We start from the raw sequence: 25,536 nt of genomic DNA, 5'->3' as shown, positions 1-25,536 counted from the left end.
ATTAAGGGAATAAAACCTTTATTTCACAATAGTCTATGGTTGTGCTATTTTAACCATGGAAATGGAACAGGATATGGGTAAAAATACATAATGTGTTTTATTTGCTTATGTCCTATGGATAAGGTATACTATGGATACGGCTCTAATAATAACTGACAATTTAATAAGTCATCATAGAGAGGGCTGAAACTGGAGTGTTCTGGTATCTAATGATTTGTTGAAATGCTATGATGATACCTCTCAATGTTGAAGATAGCTTGCCTTTTATTCTAACATTGCATGACAATAAAAACGTTGGGATATGTAAAGTAGATTGCCTACTGTAAACAACCACCTCCAATTGGCAACAAAAGACATGACATAACTGTAGGGCAGGACTAGATGGAAGTACTGTACGCTCATTGGTGAAAAATAATCGCCAGTCAATTTAGCCCCATCTCTTCCCATTGACCAGGCTCGGTTGAGAAGTGCGGTTGGAGTGTGAGAGGGTCGCGGCCGAGGCTGACTGATGGTCTGACAGATGAAATAGCGAAAATACAGAAAGAGAAGACGGGCGTCCTCCTCCCTCAGAAAACCATGTTCCCTAAAGGCAAAGTGTCCGCTGTACCGTCGGATGGCCAAGCACGGGAAAAGTAAGTTTTAAAACCTATGTCTTACCTAATGCAAATTGTTTCCCTTCTCGGTTGTGTGGTTTGCTGGACAGCTGAATTAAAGGAGCGAATTTCCTCATTCGAGGATGGAATTGAATGAACCGCCTTGTCTGCTCGCCATTCCTTCCTTACCCTGCCTTCGGCTTTATATTCTTCCTGGGCCTCATTACTGAACGTAAATTGGTGTTTGTATTTGCAATTCAGCGTCTAACTATCTTTTGTAAAAAATAAAAAAATACGGAAACCGTGAAATGAGTAGCGTAAAAAAAAATGTACTGTCCAATTTGGCTTTACGTGGTTTCTGTTGCATTAATTGATACACTTTTGCTTCGGTTGCTACTTTGTATCAGTTCGCGGCTATGAGGGCAGTCTCCAACGCTCAATCCCTTTTATTTCTAATAACGCGTTTTCTTGGTTAGTGTTTCCGATTTCAAGTGTTTGGAAAGCCATTGTTCGAAAGGCCTTTTTGGAGTCGGCGGTCCATGCAAACTACTGAAAAATGAATGTCTGTCGATCATGTACCCCAAAGTGTAAGAAATATTAGTTGATTTAGAGACACTCATTAGTCCTAATAGAGTCAAAGTAGGTTAGTTTAGAGTTGGCTAAACTGTGTATTTCTAAAACACTTATTTTTTTGTATTGTTCAAACTGTTTTTTTTGTTCACAGGTTAGCTTTATACGTCTATGAATATTTGTTACACATAGGAGCACAGAAGTCAGCACAGACCTTTTTATCAGAGGTGAGTATCATACTACCAAACACACTTCCACATGAATCCATTCTTTTTTTTAATAAATAATAATTAAGTAGGCCCTATTGTTCATGTACCTTTTTTAATTTATTCTCCACTTTCCAGATACGATGGGAAAAGAACATCACACTTGGGGAACCACCTGGATTCCTACACTCTTGGTGGTGGTAAGTGTTACTTATGTCACTGTTAACAATACACCAAGTTCTACTGTGTACAGTATTCTATTGCTTTATGACTTGTGTGTCTTGTCCACAGTGTATTTTGGGACCTGTATTGTGCCGCACCAGAGAGAAGAGAGACATGTGACCACTCCAGTGAAGCGAAAGCCTTCCATGATTATGTGAGTTCTGCTCCTCATGAGACTTGCTGCTGCACATGTTGCTGGGGTTCTGCTGAAGAGCCTGGGGCAGTATTTCTAAAGGGTCTCGGAGTAGGAGTGTTGATCTAGGATCAGGTCCCCTCCTGTACATATAATTGTTTTGAAGATTATCTAAAAGTGGAAACTGATCTTAGATCAGCACTCCTACTCTGAGACCCTTTATAAATACGGACCCTGGTTTCATTTGCACCTACTACATTTTCAAATGTAGAATGAGATTGCACCCAGATGGGCCTCAGCCCAGCTTACGTAAAAATGTTTCATTTTCCATCAGTACCTTTTTGTTGCTGTAGACAATCTTCCATATTACACCTCATACAGTTTTGATGCCATGTGTCGTGGCAATGGAGATATGTTCTGACTGTTTTTCTACTCTTAATTTAAATGGACCCACCCCCCCTGTAATTTTCACAAACTACTTTGTCACATCCCCCCCTGCCACAAGTTGATTTGGACATGTTTTGGCATGAAAGTGTAAGTAGGGACCTTGCATCAACCTCATCATAGTGTGGATATTAATAGTGACATGTGCAATGGCATTTTGTTTAATTTTTTTATTAAATAAAATATTGAAGTACCTTGACTAGAGCTTTGAAGAGTTTATAACAAAAAAAATAAAATAAAACTAACACTTTTGTGGGTGGGGGGCAGTTACTCCGGTGAATGGGGAAAAATGCCCCTTTTCTAAATATTTCATTGAATAACTAAAGTGTAAACTGTAGCCACTTATTGCCCTTTGCATTTTTTTTGTGTCAGCAACTGGACATTGTTTTTAGGGTGGCTAGTTACCCCATGTTACCTTATACTTCTGCTTATAGATGTTTCCAATAATAAATGCTTATTTTTGTTTAACATTGCAAAGTGTGTCCTAATGAACACGATCCAGCTCTCCCTTTGTGTCCAGTCACTGTTGCACAATGTTCAAGAGCAGAGATGGGTTCAGATTCTCAACTATCTTGAGGATGACAGGGGCCAAGAGTTGTTATTTTAAACTCTAGATGAACCCGTCTCCATCTTGAGCTACATTGGGCTTTTTCCCTGAGCTAACAGGATAGTAGTACTCCATTGGAACTGCCATTTACAGAGCCTGTACCTTTTTTTAAAAAAGATTCTTCTGTTCAAATAGATAATTTCTCCCAAAATGGCTGCACAGTGCTTGTGGCCTATCACTAAACTCTGCTCTTGCATATTGGCAATTTGCATACGGTCTTTGCATGTTCAGAACACTGCATTTGGGGAAATGGCTTTAGTCTTCCATCATTCGTAGCTCATACTACTGCTGGTCAGGTCAGTCTGCCCCAGGACAGGCAGTCAGAAACCCCATTGGAAGCATCCAAATAACCATGGCTACATCCCAATTATCTTCTCTTCCTCCCAAAGTGTACACTTGTTCAGTTCCCTTTACTGATTTGAAAAGAAACTACTGGTATAAGAAATTTGGTAGGAAGTGAACTATTACTAGCCCGTGCCTCTACCAAGCCCGCGCTGAAGACATCTACATCAGTCTGCTAATATAGGACTAGTGAAGGCTCAGTGTGCTACTTTTGTGTGAACGTTTAAACTAAATGTATACTGAAGAAACATATAAACACAACATGCAACAAATTCAAAATATTTTACTGAGTTACAGTTCATATAAGGAATAAGTCAATTAACATTAATTAGGCACTAATCTATGGATTTAACGTTACTGGGCAAGAGCATAGCCATGGGTCAGGCCCGCTAGGGCATAGGCCCGCTAGGGCATAGGCCCGCTAGGGAGCCAGGCCCACTAGGGAGCCAGGCCCAGCCAATCAGAATGAGTTTCCCCCACAAAAGGGCTTTTTCTTTCAGCTAATGAAACATGGAGCCAACACTTTACATGTTGCGTTTTATATTTTTGTTCCGTGTATTTGAGTGTTTAACCAGCATTTGTAACTTGAGTCTGATTAATTATCTGTACAAAACAGTGAATCTGATAATACTTGTGGAGCATATAAATACTTGCTTGTTATGTTTTCCAATTTCCTGAAATACTTTGCAAATGCAACTTATTTTTGTGTAAACTGAAATGGTATATTCATTCCGTTTGCATCTTAGCATATGCTTTAATCCGGGGCAATTTACACTGAGGGTATACCGGTCCCCTGTGGGAATCGAACCCTCAACCCTAGCGTTGTGAGCGCTAAGCTCTACTGTACCAACTGAGCCACATATCAAATCATCACAAACCGATTGTCTCAATCACTTTTTCTTCATAGTGATGCAAAGTCTACAGCTACCAAACCTAGATGAATATCCTATGTACAATACAGTAATTTACATTAACTGGTTTGTATGGCTGGTCAATTTTAATACTGCACAAAGTGGTTGTTTCCGTGTTATTTGATCAAGAAAAATATTTAATTTGTGGATGTTTTGTTGCTTTGCCCATAACATTGCACCTTCTGATGTAAATGTTTTGAGGACAAGGTCTTGTTCTTTCCGGATTCCATTAGAATTAAAATCGCAGAGAAAGGGACAGGGCAACAACTGAAAACACCAAACATAGTCATTGCGTGCCATGAATATGGGACCATTTTACTTGACTTTTTAATAAACATAAGTGGATTTGTCTTACTTTTGGTCCCCTAAAATGGGGGAGACCATGTATAAAAAGTGCTGTAATCCCATTTTAGGGGACCAAATGTATTAGGACAAATTCACTTAACTTTTTAATAAATATAAGTATTTGGTCCCACATTCATAGCACGCAATGACTACGTTTGGTTTCAGATTATTTTTGTCCCCAATAGAAATTAATGGTAAATGTTTTTCTCAAAAAATTTCTACGTTAATGTGGATGCTAGCATGATTATGGATGAGTGAGAAAGTTAGACGCACAAATATCATACCCCCAAGACATGCTAACCTAATATATTAGTGCAAAAAGTGCTGTAATTTCTAAACAGTTCACCTGCTATGGATGAAAATACCCTCAAATTAAAGATGACAACTTCCTAGTCATTGTATCATTTCAATTCCAAAGTGCTGGAGTAGAGAGCCAAACCAAATGTGTCACTGTCCCAATACTGCTGCAGCTCACTGTATATCACATTTTCAGTAAAATAAAACACACCAATACAGCACTGTGTACATTTGAGGGTAACTGGTATCTGTATTACAGTTTTACTAAGTATTCATACCACTGACTGACTTATGAGCTGTTTTGACTGCAACTTAGCATATCTCTGAAGGTAATTTAGATGTTTCTACACAGTCAAACCTCGTTATAACCATTTAACAGGTGATCTATGTGGTCAAACTGATACAGGGCCCTATCCACCCTCTGTTATAGATCATTTGTAATTGTCTACAGAGAAACCTAGATTAAAATTAAGGTCCTGTTCATCAAACAGGGATCCCATTGGGAGATGGGATCCCTGTGAATCGATGTTTCTTTGTGTTGATCTTAGGCTAACACATGTATAATTGGACAGTGCGGTCAGTGCTCTCTCTTTGTTTGCGTGGGCCCAGGCTTTCTCTTTCTCTGCTCTGTGTGTTTGCGTACAGTAGGCCCAGGGTTTGTCTTTCGTTCTCTCTGTATCTACCTCCATGGCCAGTAGTCCCAGCGCTGTCTTTGTCTCTGTGGGCTTTGGGTGGGGGGGAGGTGGCTGGCTGGGCTGCTAGCAGGGAAGCAGCGATGCATCGCGGCTCGTAAAGCGCAGGGCCCTTCCTCCCTGGCGTATTCACGCCTGGTCGGATGGATGCTCCCCCGGGGCTCCGTCGCCATGGTGTCAGCAGCTGATTGATGGCTGTCATGGAGCTGAGGGACAGACTAGAAAAGGGGAGTGGCCACCGTGGCATATGCCTGGCAACCAAGGGAGGACCAGAGAGAATATGTGAAAGGGGGGGATGGGGAGTGGTAGAGAGCTTGAGTTCTCTTCTCTGGGTCCTACTGCCAGACCTTTCACCATCAGGGACAAGGAGGAGACTGCTATGAAAACAAAGCCATTTTTATGGAGTTGGTGGATGGTTGAAGATCGACTAGCTTAGGCCCATTTCCTTTTTATAGCTTGGTTCAGGTGGATGAAGTGAGATGGTAAAGCAGTCCAGGGGCCGTATGTATCAAGCGTCTTAGAGATAGCACTGTCCATGAAGTCTTATTCATTGTGATGTAAAAGACAACTGGTCCTAAATCGGCACTCCGAGACGCTTGATACATACGGCCAAGGTCAGGTCATGGACAGTTAGTTTAGTGTGGTCTCTCTGGCCCGTCCCCTTTTCTCCGAGCTATGCTGCATCCACCTTGTCCCTTTCTGTCTACCTTCTCAGAGCTACCTTACTCAACCACTTTCCCATTTTATTTCTCCTCTCTCCCCCACTTTCTGTCTTTGTACAGAGACAACAGCTGCTGTGACCTACAACACACACACACAACCAAAGGGGTGGGTCTAGTCTGTCAAAAAGAAGCCCCCCCCAGGGGAGGTTTAGAGATGGGCCCCCGCACCACCCCACTCAGCTGCCCCCTCCCAGGCAGCGGAGTCTGTGACATCTGCCCCCTCCTGTACCAAAGCATCTGGGAGTCTTGGCCCTCCTCTCCCGCAGCAGAACAGTGGCTTCATCCCAAATGGCACCCTATTCCCGTTTAGAGTGCACTACTTTTCACAAGGGCCCATAGGGTATATGGTGCCATTTGGTGGGGGACACAGAGCTACAGTTGAATATGCACCACAGTGGGCTCTAGTACCAGAAGATAAGGATCAGAAGGAACATTCCTGGAGACGTTCCATGCACACTAGTGCATTTGAGAGCTTACAGTTCGTATGTTAAGGTACAAGAGCAATGTAGACTTGTTTTAGAACATAAATATGATTGTTACCATTGAAGTAACAGATCATTCTTAGGTGTAACGCTAACATCCCCCTAGTCCATGAAGTGTCAACGCTCCAATATCCCTCCACAGCTACCTGACCTCCACTTCATACATAGCAGTGCTTGATCACACTATTCTATGACAACCATACTAGTCTCCCAGAGAGACATTTATCTATAAGCCTCTGCAGACCTGCACGTAACTACGCAATTCTCTGTCCACGTTCGAAGGTACGAGATCCGAGTTAAAAGTATGCAGAAATGAATAGGGCCTGTTTTTTTTATTTTTTTTTATTTTTTTTAAATTTAAATTAAAACATTTGAATTAAAAGCAATGTATCAACGGAGTAAATCTAACATCCTGATTCTCGAGCTGCAACACACAGACATGTACGGAGTTTGTCAACGGAGATGAATAAATCATTATTGGACGTAGCTACCCCGTGTCTGCCCCTCCTCCTGTTTGTTGTGATGCTGAGTTTGCCGACTGTCAGCTGTATGTAAACAAGGACCAATCCCTTTTCGACTCCGTGTGTTGTGGAAAGGTGAACACTAATTGTTTCAAGCTAACGTTAGCAAACATAAGCTGGACATTTCAGTGGGCTCTAAAGTGCTAAATCTGCTAGCTACCAGGCAAATCTGTCTAGGAAATGATTTCCTGACCATTTGAAGGTCTCCAGAAGATTGGATCTCACCCACTGTTTCCTATCATAGCTTTTTCCTTTTTATTATGGATTACATATTTATTTGATACTGATGATCTGCTTCAAACATTTGTTTCCATCAGTCATTTAAAAAAAAAATGTAATCGTGGCTAAGACTTTTGTACCTAAACAAATAACATTTGTTTAATAAAATAAAAAAACTCCAAGATTAGGCCCTTTTGTGTGTTCTAATTAGATCTTGTTAGTGACTTTGACCATATGTGTAAATGGAATGCTGTCAAGAAAGTATTCCTACCTTTTTTATTGACTTCATTTGGTACAATTCTATAATTGCGATTAAACTGACAAACAGCCCATGAGCATGGGAGGGGGATCCCAATTTGGCGCATGAGTTGAATCTCCAATTTGCCGCGCGTGTCTGGTACTCTAATAAGTTGGACAGGGTTGGCAGGTCTGCTTCCTGTAGGCTCAAGGCAGGGTTGTACTCATTAGGGTGCGCTGTTGCAAAACATTTTGCAACCAAACCCAGCATTACCCATTACCTTCAGGTTAGTCTCTCCATTCCGTTTTAGTCCATTTTCTTCCGTTTGGTTTCCAGTGAATAGCTTACGACCCAGAGGGATCCTACAAAGCAGGATCATGTTAGCCAGCTAACTTAGATAAACAAATACATTGTTTCTGTGTCATTAACAAATCTAAATTTGAATATGGGTTGAATCAATACATGCCCATTTTTAGCAAAATCTTCTTAGAAATGTGAAGTTAATTCTGAACATTCAAGCAAGTTGGCTGGTTGTCATTGATCCTGCTTTGTGAAATACCCCCCCCCAGGTGTCCCAGGGTTGAAGGATGCCCCCTGAATGTAGCTAACTCGGTCAGTGTGTTCCAGGTACAGCTGGGCTGGATGATGACTGGTCCTGGATGGCTCCTTCTGGCCTCACTTCTCCCCCTACTGTGGTATTTCACAGTGGGCCTGCAGGACCCGGCTCAGATATAATTAGGAAGGGGTGCAGTCAGTCGATATACCAGGGACTGCGAGTGTGTTCGGTTATATCCACTAGTGTTGTCTGTGAAGGTTGAGCACTTTAGAGAGTGCAGGGAGGTGAGATAGTAAGGTGTGTGTGTGTGTGCCTGGATGTGACTTCATTTTCTCAAGATGTGTGTTTTTGGTGGTGGTACTTTGTATCCTGTTACCCTACTTGTGACTACTCCATGCTCTCACAAGCCTCCTGTCATAACTAGCCTTTGATACCAGATGTTAATACCAGTGTGCAATGTAAGCATTAGCCTCTGCTGAAATGCTCCTACAAAAAAAACAACGGTCAATTACAAGCGTGCGACCAAAGCAAATGGCACATTAGTGAATTATGGCTGTGGTTGGGACAGGAAGTGGCCTAGCAGTGAGACCTTGCTGTGTATGAGCACTTTGGAATGAATCCCACAGATTCTTATCAGATCTACTGGATACTTGCTGGATCAGCACGTTTGGCTGTGCAGTTAGATTCCACCCCGGTCAAACTTGAGAGGCTTGTTCTGTCTGTGGTGTGTGAGATACTTATAAGGACCAGTTTCATGGACACAGATAAGCCTGGTCTTGGACTAAGAAATCATGTTCATCATTCTGTTGATGCAAATTGTTTTAAAGGTTTGACTCCTAGCATTTTGCATAATATCACACGTTGACCGGTTTTCTAAACTTTAAAGCGCTCAGAGCCAACCAGTCAATGATAAACTTGAACGATCAATTTACCAGACTATGGTTGCAAAGCTAGTGGTAATTTACCAAAGTAACTGTCAATCTATGGTAATTTATACTTGAATAGCTTTTAAGAAATATAATATTTTATTTGTGTCCATATTGTCCATGAGTTTCTAGTGCATAAACCATATGGGTCGAAAATTTGCCTAATTAATGACAAAATCAGAGAAACAATGACATTTTCAATTAACTCTGCAACGCTTCCAACTATTGACATTTTCAAAACTGCCACCAGTTTGGCGCAAAAACATTTACAACAAAGACCTTGACATAGTGAAATATCCTTTATATTTTTTCAGGAACTCTCGTGTAAACACCATTAGCGACTACCAAGTTGATGGTTTATATTTAGGATGTTTTACAGATTTGTGATAAGTGCCAAAGATAATTAGACACCTGTGATAATCTGAAGTACCCAAAAATGACACTTTGATTTCATCAGATAAATTCCCCCCAAAACATGAAAGGTAGCTTACTGGTAAACCTCAAGTTTCCACAAACACCCTACCTTTGCAACCCTACACAGACGAAATATCCTTCTCAGTTCTAACTCTGTATTGTCTTATCTTTACAGAGTGCGGCTGCAGCCCCCAGTCCAGTGATGGGGGGAATGCCCCCTGGAGAGGGGATGCCCGGTGGACCCATGCCCCCCGGATTCTTCCAGGTCAGTCTCCTACTCTCTCACACACACACCTCCATCTACACTCTATGATAGTGGTTCTAGGGCTGGGTGATATCTAATTAAGTTTATATATCTTATCTAATCAATATTATTATTTTTTTTTTCCCCTATTTGAGCGTTTGTCCAATTGTTCTCGTTGTCTTTTTAGTGTCGTCTCCTTCGCTCCTTCTGTACTGTGTGCCGTGACTGTAGGCACCTCATTTACACACACCAAGCCCCTACCCCTGCAATTCACCGCGAAGACAAGAGATCACTTTGTACTCTCTGACAAATGGTTTCAACTTGCTATTTGCGGTTTGGTCCAACAGAATAGATCATATGGACACTGAAACACAGTAAGACATTATTTTACTGTAATTGAGGTTAACCTTTCTAACGATACCCTTTTTATGTCTCAACTCCTCAAATTACGAGCTGACTACTAAAACGGACTTTCAATGAACATTGAAACTGAGCATTCATTTTCCACAATATCGTACCATGTACTGCTAGCAGCATTTTAAACAGACTGTTATACTAGCTGTCTAGTTTGTTTTTATAAATGCCATTAAACACAATTACCGTGATTTCGGGAAAGTATTCGGACCCCTTCCCTTTTCCCACATTTTGTTACGTTACAGCCTTCTAAAATGGATGAAATAAAATATCATCTATACACATAATAACCCAATGACAGTGAAAACCGTTTTTTTTAGAATGCAAATTTATAAAAGCAGAAGTACTTGTTTACATAAGTATTCAGACCCTTTGCTATGAGACTCAATTGAGCTCTGCATCTCTTTCCATTGATCATCCTTGATGTTTCTACAACTTGATTGGAGTCCACCTGTGGTAAATTCAATTGATTTTGACAAGGCACACACCTGTCTATATAAGGTCCTACAGTTGACAGTGTATGTCAGAGCAAAAACTAAGCCATGAGGTCGAAGGAATTGTCCGTAGAGCTCAGAGACAGGATTGTGTCGAGGCACAGATGTGGGGAAGGGTACCAAAAAATGTCTGCAGCATTGAAGGTCCCCCAGAACACAGTAGCCTCCATCATTCTTAAATGGAAGAAGTTTGGAACCACCAAGACTCTTCCTAGAGCTGGCCAAACTGAGGAATCGGGGGAGAAGGGCCTTGGTCAGGGAGGTGACCAAGAACCTGATGGTCACTGACAGAGCTCCAGAGTTCCTCTGTGGAGATGGGAGAACTTCCCAGAAGGACAACCATCTCTGCAGCAGTCTACCAATCAGACCTTTATGGTAGTTGCTAGACAGAAGCCACTCCTCAGTAAAAGGCACATGACAGGCCGCTTGGGAGATTGCCAAAAGGCACCTAAAGGACAGACCATGAGAAACAATTCTGTGGTCTGATGAAACCAAGATTGGACTCTTTGGCCTGAATGCCAAGTGTCACGTCTGGAGGAAACCTGGCACTATCCCTATGGTGTAGCATGGGTGGTGGCAGCATCATGCTGTGGGGATGTTTTTCAGCGGCAAGGACTGGTAGGCTAGTCAGGATCGAGGTAAAGGTGAACGGCGCACAGTACAGAGATCCTTGATTTAAAAACCTGCTCCAGAGCGCTCAGGACCTCATACTAGGGTGAAGGTTCACCTTCCAACAGGACCACGACCCTAAGCACACATCCAAGACAATGCAGCAGTGGCTTCGGGACAAGTCTAGATGTCCTTGAGTGGCCCAGCCAGAGCCCGGACTTGAACCCGATCGAACATCTCTGGAGAGACCTGAAAAATAACCGTGCAGCGACGCTCCCCATCCAACCTGACAGAGCTTGAGAGGATCTGTAGAGCAGAATGGAAGAAACTCTCCAAATACAGGTGTTTCAAGCTTGTAGCGTCATACCCAAGAAGACTCAAGGCTGTAATTGCTGCCTAAGGTGATTTCAACAAAGTACTGAATAAAAGGTATGAATACTTATGTAAATGTGATATCTGTGTTCTATTTTTCCAAAAATTAACATTTAACAACCTGTTTTTGCTTTGTCATTATGGGGTATTGTGTGTGTGTGTGTGTGTGTGTGTGGATAAGGGGGAAAAATGTTATACATTTTTAGAATACGGCTTTAACCTAACAAAATGTGGAAACAGTCAAGGGCTCTGAATACTTTCCGAATGCACTGTATATAATTAATTGACTACTTGTTATCATTCTGAGAAATAAGTAAGGCCACTCGATTTCGACAAAGTGGACAGGCTAGAATACTGTTCAAACAGTTGGAGACTGACAGAAGGGCAGTGGTGGAAAAAGTACTTGAGTAAAAATAACTTCATAGAAAATGACTCAAGAAAAAGTGAGTCACCCAGTAAAATACTTGAGTAAAAGTCAAAGTATCTGAAAAATAAACTTAAATATCAAAAGCTTATATTAAGCAACCCAAATGGCACAATGTTCATGTTTTTTTAATTCTCTTTACGGATAGCCAGGGGCACACTCCGCCACCAGATCAGAGGCAGTAGGGATGACCAGGGATGTTATCTTGATAAGTGTGTGTGAATGGAAAAATGTTCTGTCATACTAAGCATTCGAAATTTAGTGAGTACTGTTGGGTGTCTGGATAAATATATGAAGTAAAGTACCTTATGTTCTTTTGGAATGTAGTGATTTAAAAGTTGTCAAAAACGACTTTTTTTTTACATAAGTACTTTACACCACTGCAGAAGGGTGTGTTTATAATAATTCAACATACCTTGTTAGCTAGCAAATAGATTCTAGTTGGCTAAATTTAAAATATAAAAGATTAGCTGACAAACAGAAAAGGGCCTTCCCCAAACTGTTGCCACAAAGTTGGAAGCACAGAATCATCTAGAATGTCATTGTATGCTGTAGCTTTAACATTTCCCTCCACTGGAACTGAGGGGCCTAGCTCAAACCATGAAAAACAGCCCCATACCATTATTCCTCCTCCACCAAACTTTACAGTTGGCACTATGCATTGGGGCAGATGGCGTTCTCCTGGCATTCGCCTAACCCAGATTCATCCGTCGGACTGCCAGATGGTGACTCGTGATTCATCACTCCAGAGAACGTGTTTCCACTGCTCCAATTGCGGCAAGCTTTACACCACTCCAGCCAACGCTTGGTATTGTGCGTGGTGTGGCTGCTCGGCCATGGAAACCAATTTTCATTAAGCTCCCGACAAACTGTTCTTGTGCAGACGTTGCTTCCAGAGGCAGTTTGGAACTCTGTAGTGAGTGTTGCAACAGAGGACCGATTTTTATGCGCTTCAGCACTCAGAGATCCCGTTCTCTGAGCTTGTGTGGCATACCATTTTGTGGCTGAGCCGTTGTTGCTCCTATACGTTTCCACTTCACAACAGCACTTGCAGTTGTTCGGGGCAGCTCTAGTAGGGCAGAAATGTGATTAACTGACTTGTTCGAAAGGTGGCATCCTATGACTGTGCCATGTTGCAAGTCACTGAGTTCTTCAGTAAGGCCAATCTACTGCCAATGTTGGTCTATGGTGATAGCATAGCTTTGTGCTCGATTTTATACACCTGACGGCAACGGGTCTGGCTGAAATAGCCAAATCCACTAATTTCAAGGGGTGTCCACATACTTGTGTGTGTATATTGTATAAGTGCCCAGCAAAAATAGAAACCTCCTCTCACTGTCAACTGAGTTAATTTTCAGCAAACTTAACATGTGTAAATATTTGTATGACATTAACAAGATTCAACAACCTGAGACAAACTGAACAAGTTCCACAGACAAGTGACTAACAGAAATGGAATAATGTGTCCCTGAACAAAGGTGGCGTCAAAGTCAAAAGTAACAGTCAGCATCCGGTGTGGCCACCAGCTGCATTAAGTACTGCAGTGCATCTCCTCCTACTTCCGGCGCCGACAGAGATGGCTGCCTCGCTTCGCGTTCCTAGGAAACTATTTAGTTTTTTTGTGTTATTTCTTACAATGTTACCCCAGAAAATCGTAGGTTTTATTACATACAGTCGGGAGGAACTATTGGATATAAGAGTAACGTCAACTCACCAACATTACGACCAGGAATACGACTTTCCCGACGCGGATCCTCTGTTTGGCCTACCACCCAGGACAATGGATCGGATGCCAGCCGGCGACCCAAAACAACGACGCCATAGAAGGGGCAGATGGAGCGGTCTTCCGGTCAGGCTCCGTAGACGGGCACATCGCGCACCGCTCCCGAGCATACTACTACCAGTCTCTTGACGACAAGGTAGATGAAATCCGAGCAAGAGTTTCCTACCAGAGAGACGTCAGAGACTAACGTTCTTTGTTTCACGGAAACATGGCTCACTCGAGACACGCTATATGAGTTGGTACAGCCTCCTGGTTTCTTCACTCATCGCGCCGACAGAAACAAGCATCTCTCTGGTAAGAAGGGTGGGGGTGTATGCCTTATGATTTACGAGACGTGGTGTGATCGTAACAACATACAGGAACTCAAGTCCTTTTGTTCACCTGACTTAATTCCTCACAATTAAGTGCCGATCGCATTATCTACCAAGAGAATTCTCTTCGATCATAATCACAGTCGTGTATATTCCCCCCCAAGCAGACACAGACGGCCCTGAAAGAACTTCATTCAAGGTGACCAGAAACATGACCGAATACAAACGGTGTAGATATTCCCTCCGCAAGGCAATCAAACAAGCTAAACAAGCTAAGTCAGTATAGAGACAAAGTGGAGTCGCAATTCAACGGCTCAGACACGAGAGTTATGTGGCAGGGTCTACAGTCAATCACGGACTACAAAAGAAAAACCAGCCCCGTCACCGACCACGATGCCTTGCTCCCAGACAGACTAAAAAACTTTTTTGCTCGCTTTGAGGACAATACAGTGCCACTGACACAGCCCACTGCCAAAACCTGCGGGTTCTCCTTCACTGTTAGCAACGTGAGTAAAACATTTAAACGTGTTAATCCTCGCAAGGCTGCAGGCCCAGACGGCATCCCCGGCCGCATCCTCAGAGCATGCGCAGACCAGCTGGCTGGTGTGTTTACAGACATTCAATCAATCCTTATCCCAGTCTGCTGTTCCCACATGCTTCAAGAGGGCCACCGTTGTTCCTGTTCCCAAGAAAGCTAAGGTAACTGAGCTAAATGACTACCGCCCTGTAGCACTCACTTCCGTCATCATGAAGTGCTTTGAGAGACTAGTCAAGGACCATATCACCTCCACCCTACCTGACACCCTAGACCCACTCCAATAGATCCACAGACGACACAATCGCCATCACACTGCACAAACCCATCTGGACAAGAGGGATACCTATGTAAGAATGCTGTTCATCGTTTGCAGCTCAGCATTTAACACAATCGTACCCTCCAAACTCGTCATTAAGCTCGAGACCCTGGGTCTCGACCCCGCCCTGTGCAACTGGGTCCTGGAATTCCTGACGGGCTGCCCCCAGGTGGTGAGGGTAGGTAACATTTCCACCCCGCTGATCCTCAACACTGGGTCCCCACAAGGGTGCGTTCTCAGCCCTCTCCTGTACTCCCTGTTCACCCACGACTGCGTGGCCATGCACGCCTCCTACTCAATCATCAAGTTTGCAGACGACACTACAGTGGTAGCCCTCGGAGTGTGGTGTCAGGAAAATAACCTCACACTCAATGTCAACAAAACAAAGGAGATGATCGTGGACTTCAGGAAACAGCAGAGGGAGCATCCCCCTATCTACATTGATGGGACAGCAGTGGAGAAGGTGGAAAGTTAAGTTCCTCGGCGTACACGTCACGGACAAACTGAAATGGTCCACCCACACAGACAGCCTGGTGAAGGTGGCGCAGCAGCGCCTCTTCAACCTTAGGAGGCTGAAGAAATTCGGCTTGTCACCAAAAACACTCAAACTTTTACAGATGCACAATCGAGAGCATCCTGTCGGGCTGTATCACCGCCTGGTACGGCAGCTGCTCCGCCCATAACCGTAAGGCTCTCCAGAGGGTAGTGAGGTCTGCACAACGCATCACTGGGTGCAAAATACCTGCCCTCCAAGACACCTACACCACACGATGTCACAGGAAGTTCAAAAAGATCATCAAGGACAACCACCCGAGCCACTGCCTGTTCACCCCGCTACCATCCAGAAGGCGAGGTCAGTACAGGTGCATCAAAGCAGGGACCGAGAGACTGAAAAACAGCTTCAATCTCAAGGCCATCAGACTGTTAAACAGCAATCACTAACATTGAGTGGCTGATGCCAACATACTGACTCAACTCTAGCCACTTTAATAATAGAAAAATTGATGGAATCAATTTATCACTAGCTACTGTTTTCATACCCTACATTACTCATCTCATATGTGTATATACTGTACTCTAAACAGTCTACTGCATCTTGCCTATGCTGTTCGGGCATCACTCATTCATATATTTTTATGTACATATTCATTCCTTTACGCTTGTGTGTATAAGGTAGTTGTGAAATTTGTAGGTTATATTACTTGTTAGATATTACTGCATGGTCGGAACTAGAAGCACAAGCATTTCGCTACACTCACATTACCATCTGCTAACCATGTGTATGTGACAAATAAATTTGATTTGGACTGCACCAGACTTACCCGTTCTTGCTGTGAATGTTACCCCACCCATTCTTCCACCAAGGCACCTGCAAGTTCCCGGACATTTCTGGGGGGAATGGCCCTAGCCCTCACCCTCCGATCCAACAGGTCCCAGACGTGCTCAATGGGATAGAGATCTGGGCTCTTCGCTGGCCATGGCAGATCACTGACATTCCTGTCTTGCAGGAAATCACACACAGAACGAGCAGTATGGCTGATGGCATTGTCATGCTGGAGGGTCATGTCAGGATGAGCCTGCAGGAAGGGTACCACATGAGGGAGGAGGATGTCTTCCCTGTAAAGCACAGTGTTGCAATTTCCTGCAATGACAACAAGCTCAGTCCGATGATGCTGTGACACACCGCCCCAGACCATGACGGACCCTCCACATCCAAATCGATCCCGCTCCAGAATACAGGCCTCGGTGTAACGCTCATTCCTTCGACGATAAACGCGAATCCGACCATCACCCCTGGTGAGACAAAACCGCGACTCGTCAGTGAAGAGCACTTTTTGCCAGTCCTGTCTGGTCCAACGACAGTGGGTTTGTGCCCATAGGCAACGTTGTTGCCGGTGATGTCTGGTGAGGACCTGCCTTACAAGCCCTCAGTCCAGCCTCTCAGCCTATGGCGGACAGTCTGAGCACTGATGGAGGGATTGTACATTCCTGGCATAACTCGGGCAGTTGTTGTTGCCATCCTGTACCTGTCCCGCAGGTGTGATGATCGGATGTACCGATCCTGTGCAGCTGTTACGTGGTCTGCCACTGCGAGGACAATCAGCTGTCCGTCTTGTCTCCGTCTTAGGCATCTCACAGTACGGACAATGCAATTTATTGCCCTGGCCACATCTGCAGTCCTCGTGCCTCTTTGCAGCATGCCTAAGGCACGTTCACACAGATGATCAGGGACCCTGGGAATCTTTCTTTTGGTGTTTTTCCAGAGTCAGTAGAAAGGCCTCTAATGTCCTAAGTTTTCATAACTGTGACCTTAATTGCCTACCGTCTGTAAGCTGTTAGTGTCTTAACGGGCGTTCCACAGGTGCATGTTCATTAATTGTTTACGGTTCATTGAACATGCATGGGAAACAGTGTTTTAAACCCTTTACTGTGAGGTTATTTGGATTTTTACGAATTATCTTTGAAAGACAGGGTCCTGAAAAAGGTCTGTTTCTTATTTTGCTGAGTTTATATATCGCCCAGCCCTAAGTGGTTCCCAACCCTTTCCTTTGAGCACCAACAGATCTTTATGTTATGGGGGTAATGTGTGGACTACAAGTCGTCTCACAGGTTGTAGACCACTGCTCTATGGGCTGAATCCTAACTTGAGATCCACCAGCATGAAAAATTGACGTCAATTTCTGCTGATCTCAATTGTCGTCAATATAGGGTTGATTTATTGTATGTGTGATTTCTCAAGTAAAGAATTTAGCCTGTATGTGCATGCATGGAACACACTATTGCGCAACTGCTCCTCACGCTGGCATCTGCTCTGTCTCTCACCTGTTCTACCACCCTGCTGATGTGCATTCCACATTCGTACCTGTGAACTTGGCTGGGCTTATCAGGATGTGTTAAAGCTCTGCATGTGTCAATGACGCGCTGCTTCTGCTCTGCTGTGGTCCGTAGGCTGTGTCTCGTCTCTGCTCTGAGCCTGCCTTCATCCCAAATGGCACCCTACAAAGTGCACTACTTTTGACCAAGCCCCATGGGCCCTGGTGAAAAGTTGTGCACTTACTCTATAGGGTGCCATTTGGGACGTATCCCATGTAGTGCTGTTGTCTGACTACCCACTCCAGTGTACTCTAGTGAAACGTGGAGGCACGGTTGGGACTAGCCCTTAATCAAGAAATGTTAAAGGTGCTGCACCACCTGCCGTAGATCAATATATCATGAGAATGAACTCTTGGCAGCCGTGGAGGATTTGACTTCAGCATTCCATGCAGTATTATTCTGTAGCTCTGTAGTACAAGTCAAAGCATCCACTTCTGTTTCTTTAAAGGCCCAGTGCAGTAAAATGGGATTTTCCTGCGTCTTCTATATATTATTTCCACACTGAGGTTGAAGTAATATTGTGAACATCATGATGATGATAATAAGAAATGGTTGCATTGGACCTTTAAGTATATACTGGCAGGTATGTTGTGTATAGGATTTAGTCATAGATGTTTGTTGAGAAGCAATTCTATGTAGCATGGTGTGGTTGAGAGCCAAAGGAACACAAACACCAGCATTTCCCCTATTTTCACTTACCGCTGCTAAAACATTGCTGCCACTCCACAAAAAATATATACTGTGCATTTGTAATGTATTCAGACCCCTTCCCTTTTTCTACATTTTGTTACAGCCTTATTCTAAAATGGATTAAATAAAAAGATGTCCTCAATCTACACAGTACTCCATAATGACAAAACAAAAACAGGTTTGTATATTTAAAAAAATTAAACTGATACCTTATTTACAGGTATTCTCAGACCCTTTTGATGAGACTCAAATTGAGCTCCAGTCCATCCTGTTTCTATTGATCATCCTTGATGTTTCTACAAGTTGATTGGAGTCCACCTGTGGTACATTCAATTGATTGGACATGATTTGGAAAGGCACACACCTGTCTATATAAAAAGGTCCCACAGTGGATGTCAGAACAAAAACCAAGCCATGAGGTCAAAGGAATTGTCTGTAGAGCTCCGAGACTGTCGAGGCACAGATCTGGGGCAGGGTACCAACACATTTCTGCAGCATTGAAGGTCCCCAAGAACACAGTGGCCTCTATTCTTAAATGGAAGAAGTTTGGAACCACCAAGACTCTTCCTAGAGCTGGCCGCCCGGTCAAATGCGCAATCGGGGAGGAGGGCCTTGGTCGGGGAGGTGACCAAGAACCTGATGGTCACTAACAAAGCGCTGAAGCTCCTCTGTGGAGATGGGAGAACCTTCCATTTATGCTATCCATTTTTTTTTTGTATGGTGTTCTTTGTATGCCATTTTTATATTTGAGAATTAACCAATGATATTTGGCCACACTTGGCCATGATTAGACACCTGTGTCTTTTGACACTACATAAATGAGTCATCTTGCAGTGTTTGATCATACCCCATACAGCTTGGCTGCCGAAACGTTGGATATTACATTTTTGCATCTGAGCTCCTAGAGTGTGCGGCTCTCCTTTATTTTCAAGTTTTCTACTCCGTTAGCCAGCACCTCGTCTTAATAGGTGTGCGTTTCTTTTTCTTCTAGAACCTTCCAGAAGGACAACCATCTCTGCAGCACTCCACCAATCAGGCCTTTATGGTAGACTGGCCAGACAGAAGCCACTCTAATAAAAGGCACATGACAGCCTGCTTGGCATTAGCCAAAAGCCACCTAAAGGACTCTGACCATGAGAAACAAGATTGTCTGATTTAAACCAAGATTGAACTCTTTGGCCTGAATGCCAAGCGTCACATCTGGAAGAAACCTGGCACCATCCTTATGGTGAAGCGTGGTGGTAGCAGCATCATGCTGTGGGGATGTTTTTCAGGGACTGGGAGACTAGTCAGGATCAAGTTAAAGATGAATGGTGCAAAGTACAGAGGCATCCTTGATGAAAACCTGCTCCAGAGCACTCAGGACATCTGACTGGGTCCAAGGTTCACCTTCCAACTGGACAACGACCCTAAGCACACAGCCAAGACAATGCAGAAGTGGTTTCGGGACAAGTCTCAATGTCCTTGAGTGGCCCAGCTGTAGCCCGGACCTGAACCCGAGAGAACTGAAAATAGCTGTGCATCTAACCTGACAGCTTGAGAGGATCTGCAGAACAATGGGAGAAACTCCCCAAATACAGGTGGGCCAAGGTTGTAGCATCACACCCAAGAAGACAAGGCTCTAAAGGAGCTTCAACAAAGTACAGAGTAATGGGTCTGAATACTTATGTACAGTTGAAGTCGGAAGTTTATACACTTAGGTTGGAGTCATTAACTCGTTTTTCAACCACTCTAGAAATGTCTTGCTAACAAACTATAGTTTTGGCAAGTTGGTTAGGACATCGAATATGTGCATGACAAGTAATTTTTCCAACAATTTTTTTTTTTTTTTTTGACTATTTCACTGTATCACAATGCCAGTGGGTCAGAAGTTTACATATACTAAGTTGATGTTTTAGAAGCTTCTGATAGGCTAATTGACATCATTTGAGTCAATTGGAGGTGTACCTGTGGATGTATTTCAATGCCTACCTTCTAGCTCAGTGCCTCTTTGCTTGACATCATGGGCAAATCAAAAGAAATCAGCCAAGACCTCAAATATTGTAGACCTCCAAGTCTGGTTCATCCTTGGGAGCAATTTCCAAACGCTTGAAGGTAACATGTTCATCTGTACAAACAATAATACGCAAGTATAAACACCATGGGACCACGCAGCCGCACCAAAGTACGTTCAAATCAATCCCAGAACAGCAAAGGACCTTGAAGATGCTGGAGGACACAGGTACAAAAGTATCTATATCCACAGTAAAATGAGCCCTGTATCGGCAACCTTTTAAGGCCGTTCAGACAATACCCCATGTTTGCTAATTTATTGAAAATGAAAAAATAAATGTCGGTATTCACACACCTTAGTACTTTGTAGATGCACCTTTTGGCAGCAATTACAGCTGGGAGTCTTTCTGGGTTTGTCTTATGTGCTTTCCACAATCTTGGTTGACTAAATGGGTTCAGCCCTAATTGAGAGAACTATTTTCTGGTCTTTCCATAGATTTAAGTCTCAACTGTAACTCGGCCACTCGAACATTAACTCTTTTCTTGGTAAGTAATTCCTGTGTTTTTAGGTTATTGTCCTGCTGAAAGGTGAATTCATCTCCCAGTGTCTGGTGGAAAGCAGACTTGAACCTGGTTTTCCTCTAGGATTTTGCCTGTGCTAAGCTCCTCCATTTGAGTTGTGTACATATTTTTTTATTACTCCCCAGTCCTTCATTTACAAGCATACCCATAACATGATGCCACCACCTCTATGCTTGAAAATATGGAGTGGTAATGTGTTATTGGATTTGCCCCAAACATAACACTTGGTATTCAGGACAAAAACATTTTTTTGCGTTACTACTTTAGTGCCTTGTTGCAAACAGGATGCATGTTTTGGAATATTTGAATTCTGTACATGCTTCCTCCTCTTCACTCTGTCAATTAGGTTAGTATTGTAGAGTAACTACAATGTTGATCCATCTTCAGATTTCTTATATAACTGTTTTAAAGTCGCCATTGGCCTGTGATCGGTTTCCTTCTGCTCTGGCAACTGAGTTATGAAGGATGCCTGTATCTTTAGTGACTGGGTGTATTGATACACCATCCAATGTGTAATAACTTCACTATGCTCAAAGGGATTCCCCCCCCCCCCCCCCCAATAGGTATTCTTTGCGAGGCATTGGAAAACCTCCCTGGTTTGTTGTTGGCGTTTGAAATTCACTGCTAGACTGAGGGACCTTACAATGAACTGTGTGTGCGGGTAGTCATTAAAAAAAAAGTTAAATTGCACACAGTGAGTACATTCAACTTGTCACGAACCGGCTCGAAGTTCGTAACAAAAAGGGAGACAACGTGGAAATAAATAGATTTTGTTATTCTTTAACTGAAGTAAACTAAATACAATTAACAATGGTGTGAGTGGTTGCTAGCATAAATGAGATGTTGAGAGGTGCCAACGCAAGCAAACAAAAACAGCTACAAAAATCCCACAACCAAAATCTAAGTGTGTCTGCATGGAGAGTCTCCTCAATGAATGGGGAAGAGGTGTATTTCATCCGGGACACACCCAGGCGTGTCCCGTGTTGCTTACAACCCTCCCGGCTCCGCCCACCGACATCCTATTAAGGAAAACAAGAGCAGAGAGAGAAATTGGCAGACAGAGTGGGAGGGTCACCCCCCCCCATAAAACCGGGGACCAACAACAGGTGTGCTTTTCTCCGTTCTGGAGTGGCAACTAGATAGTTTTGCTCAGTGCACTGGCGCACAACCGTATATGGACCTTGAAACTTGGCTTGAAAAGGAGGACCAACAATTGGCAGCAGAGCAAGAACCTGGTCACCTGGACTAAAGTGATGAGGCTCAGTTCGTCGCTCAAATATGCCCTTCATACTCCTGTGAAGTTGGCTAATTCACCAGCGGCGTACAGGTGTTGCTGGAAATCGCACACAAGATAACGGGGACTGAGGGGGCTCGGGAGACTTCCAGTCATCCTGGAGAACAGATAGAAGTCCACACACCCTATGTCCAAACACAAGGTAATTTGGACTGAAACCCGTGCTCTCCTGTGAAACCTCACTAGTGGCTAACGTAACCAAGGCAACCCCTCTTCCCAATCCATCTCAGTACAATAAGCTCTTAAAAGACTTGCGTTTGATGGAAACGTTCCAGCGCTCCTAGACTTTGCACGTGATAGGTGCTAGACAAATTGTGTTTTTAATATGGAGCTGTTGAAGAACCTGACCAAACAGATTAGAGGTGAAATTGGATCATTGATCACTCTGAATGACTTTAGGGGTTCCAAACAGTGAGAAACTGATTCAAAGCTTTTAACACATACTTAGTTGTGATAGACCTGAGAGGATAGGCAGCAGGACACCTAGTGGTCTGACACAGTGAACAGATAACTACAACCCTTTTTAGAACAAGGCAGAGGACCAACAGTCAATCAGATACTCAAAAGGTTGGCTGAGTACAGGAATAGGAAAAAGTGGTACCGGCTTAATAGTTTGATTAGCTTTACCAGTTGACCTCACTAGGGGGTGTGGGACGCTAGCCAACATCCAGTGAAATTGCAGAGCACCAAATTCAAAAACAGAAACTCATAAAAATTCATAAAACATACAAGTGTTATACATAGGTTTAAAGATTAACTTCTTGTTATTCTTACCACGGTGTCAGATTTCAAAAAGGCATTACGGCGAAAGCATACCATGCGATTATCTGAGAACAGAGCCCAGCAGACAAATCATTACAAACAGTAACCAGCCAAGTGGAAGAGTTACACAAGTCAGAAAGAGAAAATGAATCACTTACCTTTGATCTTCATATGGTTGCACTCAGAAGACATTCATTTACTCAAATGTTTGTTTTGTTCAATAGTCTCTTTATATCCAAAAACCTCTTGTTCGCGTTTTGGTTAGTAATCCACAGGCTCAAACGCAGTCACAACAGGCAGACAAAATCCAAATAGTATCCGTAAAGTTTGTAGAAACATGTCAAACGATTTTTATAATCAATCCTAAGGTTGTTTTTAGCCTAAATAATCGCTAATATTTCAACCGGACAATAACGTCGTCAATATAAAAGGTAAACAAGAAAGGCGAGCTCTCGTTCTCGCGCATTAAAAATCTCTAGGCCACTGTAGTGTCCACTCATTCTTCAGAATACAAGCCTGAAACAATTTCTAAAGACTTGACATCTAGTGGAAGGCATAGGAAGTGCAATCTGAGTCCTAAGTCAATGGATACTGTAAAGGCATTCAATAGAAAACTACAAAAAAAATAAAAAATTCCTACTTCCTGAATGGATTTCAGGTTTTCGCCTGCCATATCAGTTCTGTTATACTCAGACATTATTTTAACAGTTTTGGAAACTTTAGTGTTTTCTATCCAAATCTACCAATTATATGCATATCCTAGCTTCTGGGGCTGAGTAGCAGGCAGTTTACTTTGGGCACGCTTTTCATCCGGAGGTGAAAATAGTGCCCCCTACCCTAGAGAAGTTAATTGACAGGGGTGGCAAGTTTTGAACTCAGAAACATCCCTCTTTAACCTAGGCCAAAAATGTCTTAATATGCGATTGTAGGTTTTCCTCACACCCATATGTCCAGCAATGTCGTTGTGGGAAGTTGTCAACACCAACTCACGAAGCTTAACTGGTACAACAACCTGACTGATCGCCTCCCCCAGAAAACAACTACCACGAGACACCCACTTTCTCATCAGGACATCCTCTTGGAGAAAATAGCCATGGGCGACATCTCCCAACTGTTCCACAGGCACAATTTGGTCACAAATCTTCTAATCTGGGGTCAGCCCGTTGCTCCTTGATTAGATCAGAGCGGGGTACAGATAACGGGATAACAGGGAAAGTAGTGACATTTCTTTGTGCCATTCTCGTTAGCCGGCACAGTGACCAGGTCGCCACGGCTCAGAACGTGTCACTGCACTCAGAGAACACCTCTGGGGAAACTGCACGCTCATCAGGCATCCCTACAAATGATGGCTTAGCAGAAGCCACTAGATATGGAAATGCAACAGGCCATACACGCTCACCAGCCAAGTTATTCCCAAGGACAACGTTGATACCCTCAATAGGCCACAAAGGATGCACCCCCACAACAACCTCACCTTTTACCAGTCCACAATCCAACATTAGTTTATGCAATGGAACTGACAGTGTTCAAACCTATTCCCCTAATTAGAACACTTTCCCAAATCAGTCTCAGCAGAGAAGAGTAACAGACTCCAACACAAATGACTCGGAGGTACCTGTGTCTCTCAGGATCTTCACTGGCATTAAGTCCTTAACATAGACCCAAAACCCTCTAATGAAAGGTAAATAGTCTGGGTCAGTATGGACTTTCACATGCACCTGGGCATGAGACAATGTGTCAGGAGTGAAGTTATGTGGGACAGGCGCTGCTAATGCCATAGGCTTAGAATTAACGTAAGCGCAAGTACTGAATTTACCCTTAGCCCTGAGAACCGGACATTCGTTTTTCCAATCACCTGAATCTTGACAGTAGTGACACTCTTGACCAAAGCTTTACCACGGGAGTCAGGCTCAACCCTAGTTGAATGAATCTCTGCCTCGTGAAAACGCTATCTCGGTGAGCGAGGCCCAAAACTCTCCGAACGCCCCCACTCACTCCGAATACGGGGCTCTGCAAAGACACTTGGGAGTCAAAACATACTCGTCCACGAAAACCACAGCGACAGTCTTTACTTTGTTCGTTAATGTACGTGGCTATACAATCAGGGATTGTGTCCTTAAATTGCTGTAGCATAATCAGATCACACAGCCCTGAAGTCAACTGCAGAGGCGGAACACCAGTGATTAAACTGTGAAGACAACTCTCGCGCAAAATGAGTCTTTATCATCCCTTTTTAAAGTTAATTTGTTGGCAGTAAGCCTCAGGAACCAATTCACAAATCTGTAACAGCCATTTTCACCTTAACATAACTGACACTGTCGGCTACAATAAGAGCAGAATATGCTTCCTGCGCTTTACCAGTCAGCACACACTGCAACATTAAAGTGCGGTCAGAAT

General features: G+C 43.4%; 1 protein-coding gene across 4 annotated transcripts in view; it reads left to right on the top strand.

The window, feature by feature from the left end:
- Window positions 1–393: 393 nt before the first annotated feature.
- Window positions 394–25,536, top strand: part of LOC115158006 (single-stranded DNA-binding protein 3) — a 33,205-nt gene continuing 8,062 nt past the window's right edge. For 2 of the 4 annotated variants that reach the window (XM_029706453.1, XM_029706451.1), the window contains exons 1-5: window positions 394–632; window positions 1,318–1,390; window positions 1,508–1,569; window positions 1,661–1,745; window positions 9,616–9,705. In XM_029706453.1, the coding sequence (XP_029562313.1) occupies window positions 577–632; window positions 1,318–1,390; window positions 1,508–1,569; window positions 1,661–1,745; window positions 9,616–9,705 (366 nt within the window). In that variant the 5' untranslated portion in view covers window positions 394–576. The remainder of the gene's footprint in view (window positions 633–1,317; window positions 1,391–1,507; window positions 1,570–1,660; window positions 1,746–9,615; window positions 9,706–25,536) is intronic. The other 2 variants (XM_029706452.1, XM_029706454.1) reach the window with 1 other exon arrangement.

This window comes from Salmo trutta, chromosome 22 (genome assembly GCF_901001165.1).
Source record: "Salmo trutta chromosome 22, fSalTru1.1, whole genome shotgun sequence".
Classification (NCBI taxonomy): Eukaryota; Metazoa; Chordata; class Actinopteri; order Salmoniformes; family Salmonidae; genus Salmo; species Salmo trutta.
This window is presented reverse-complemented; position numbering and strand designations above follow the sequence as displayed.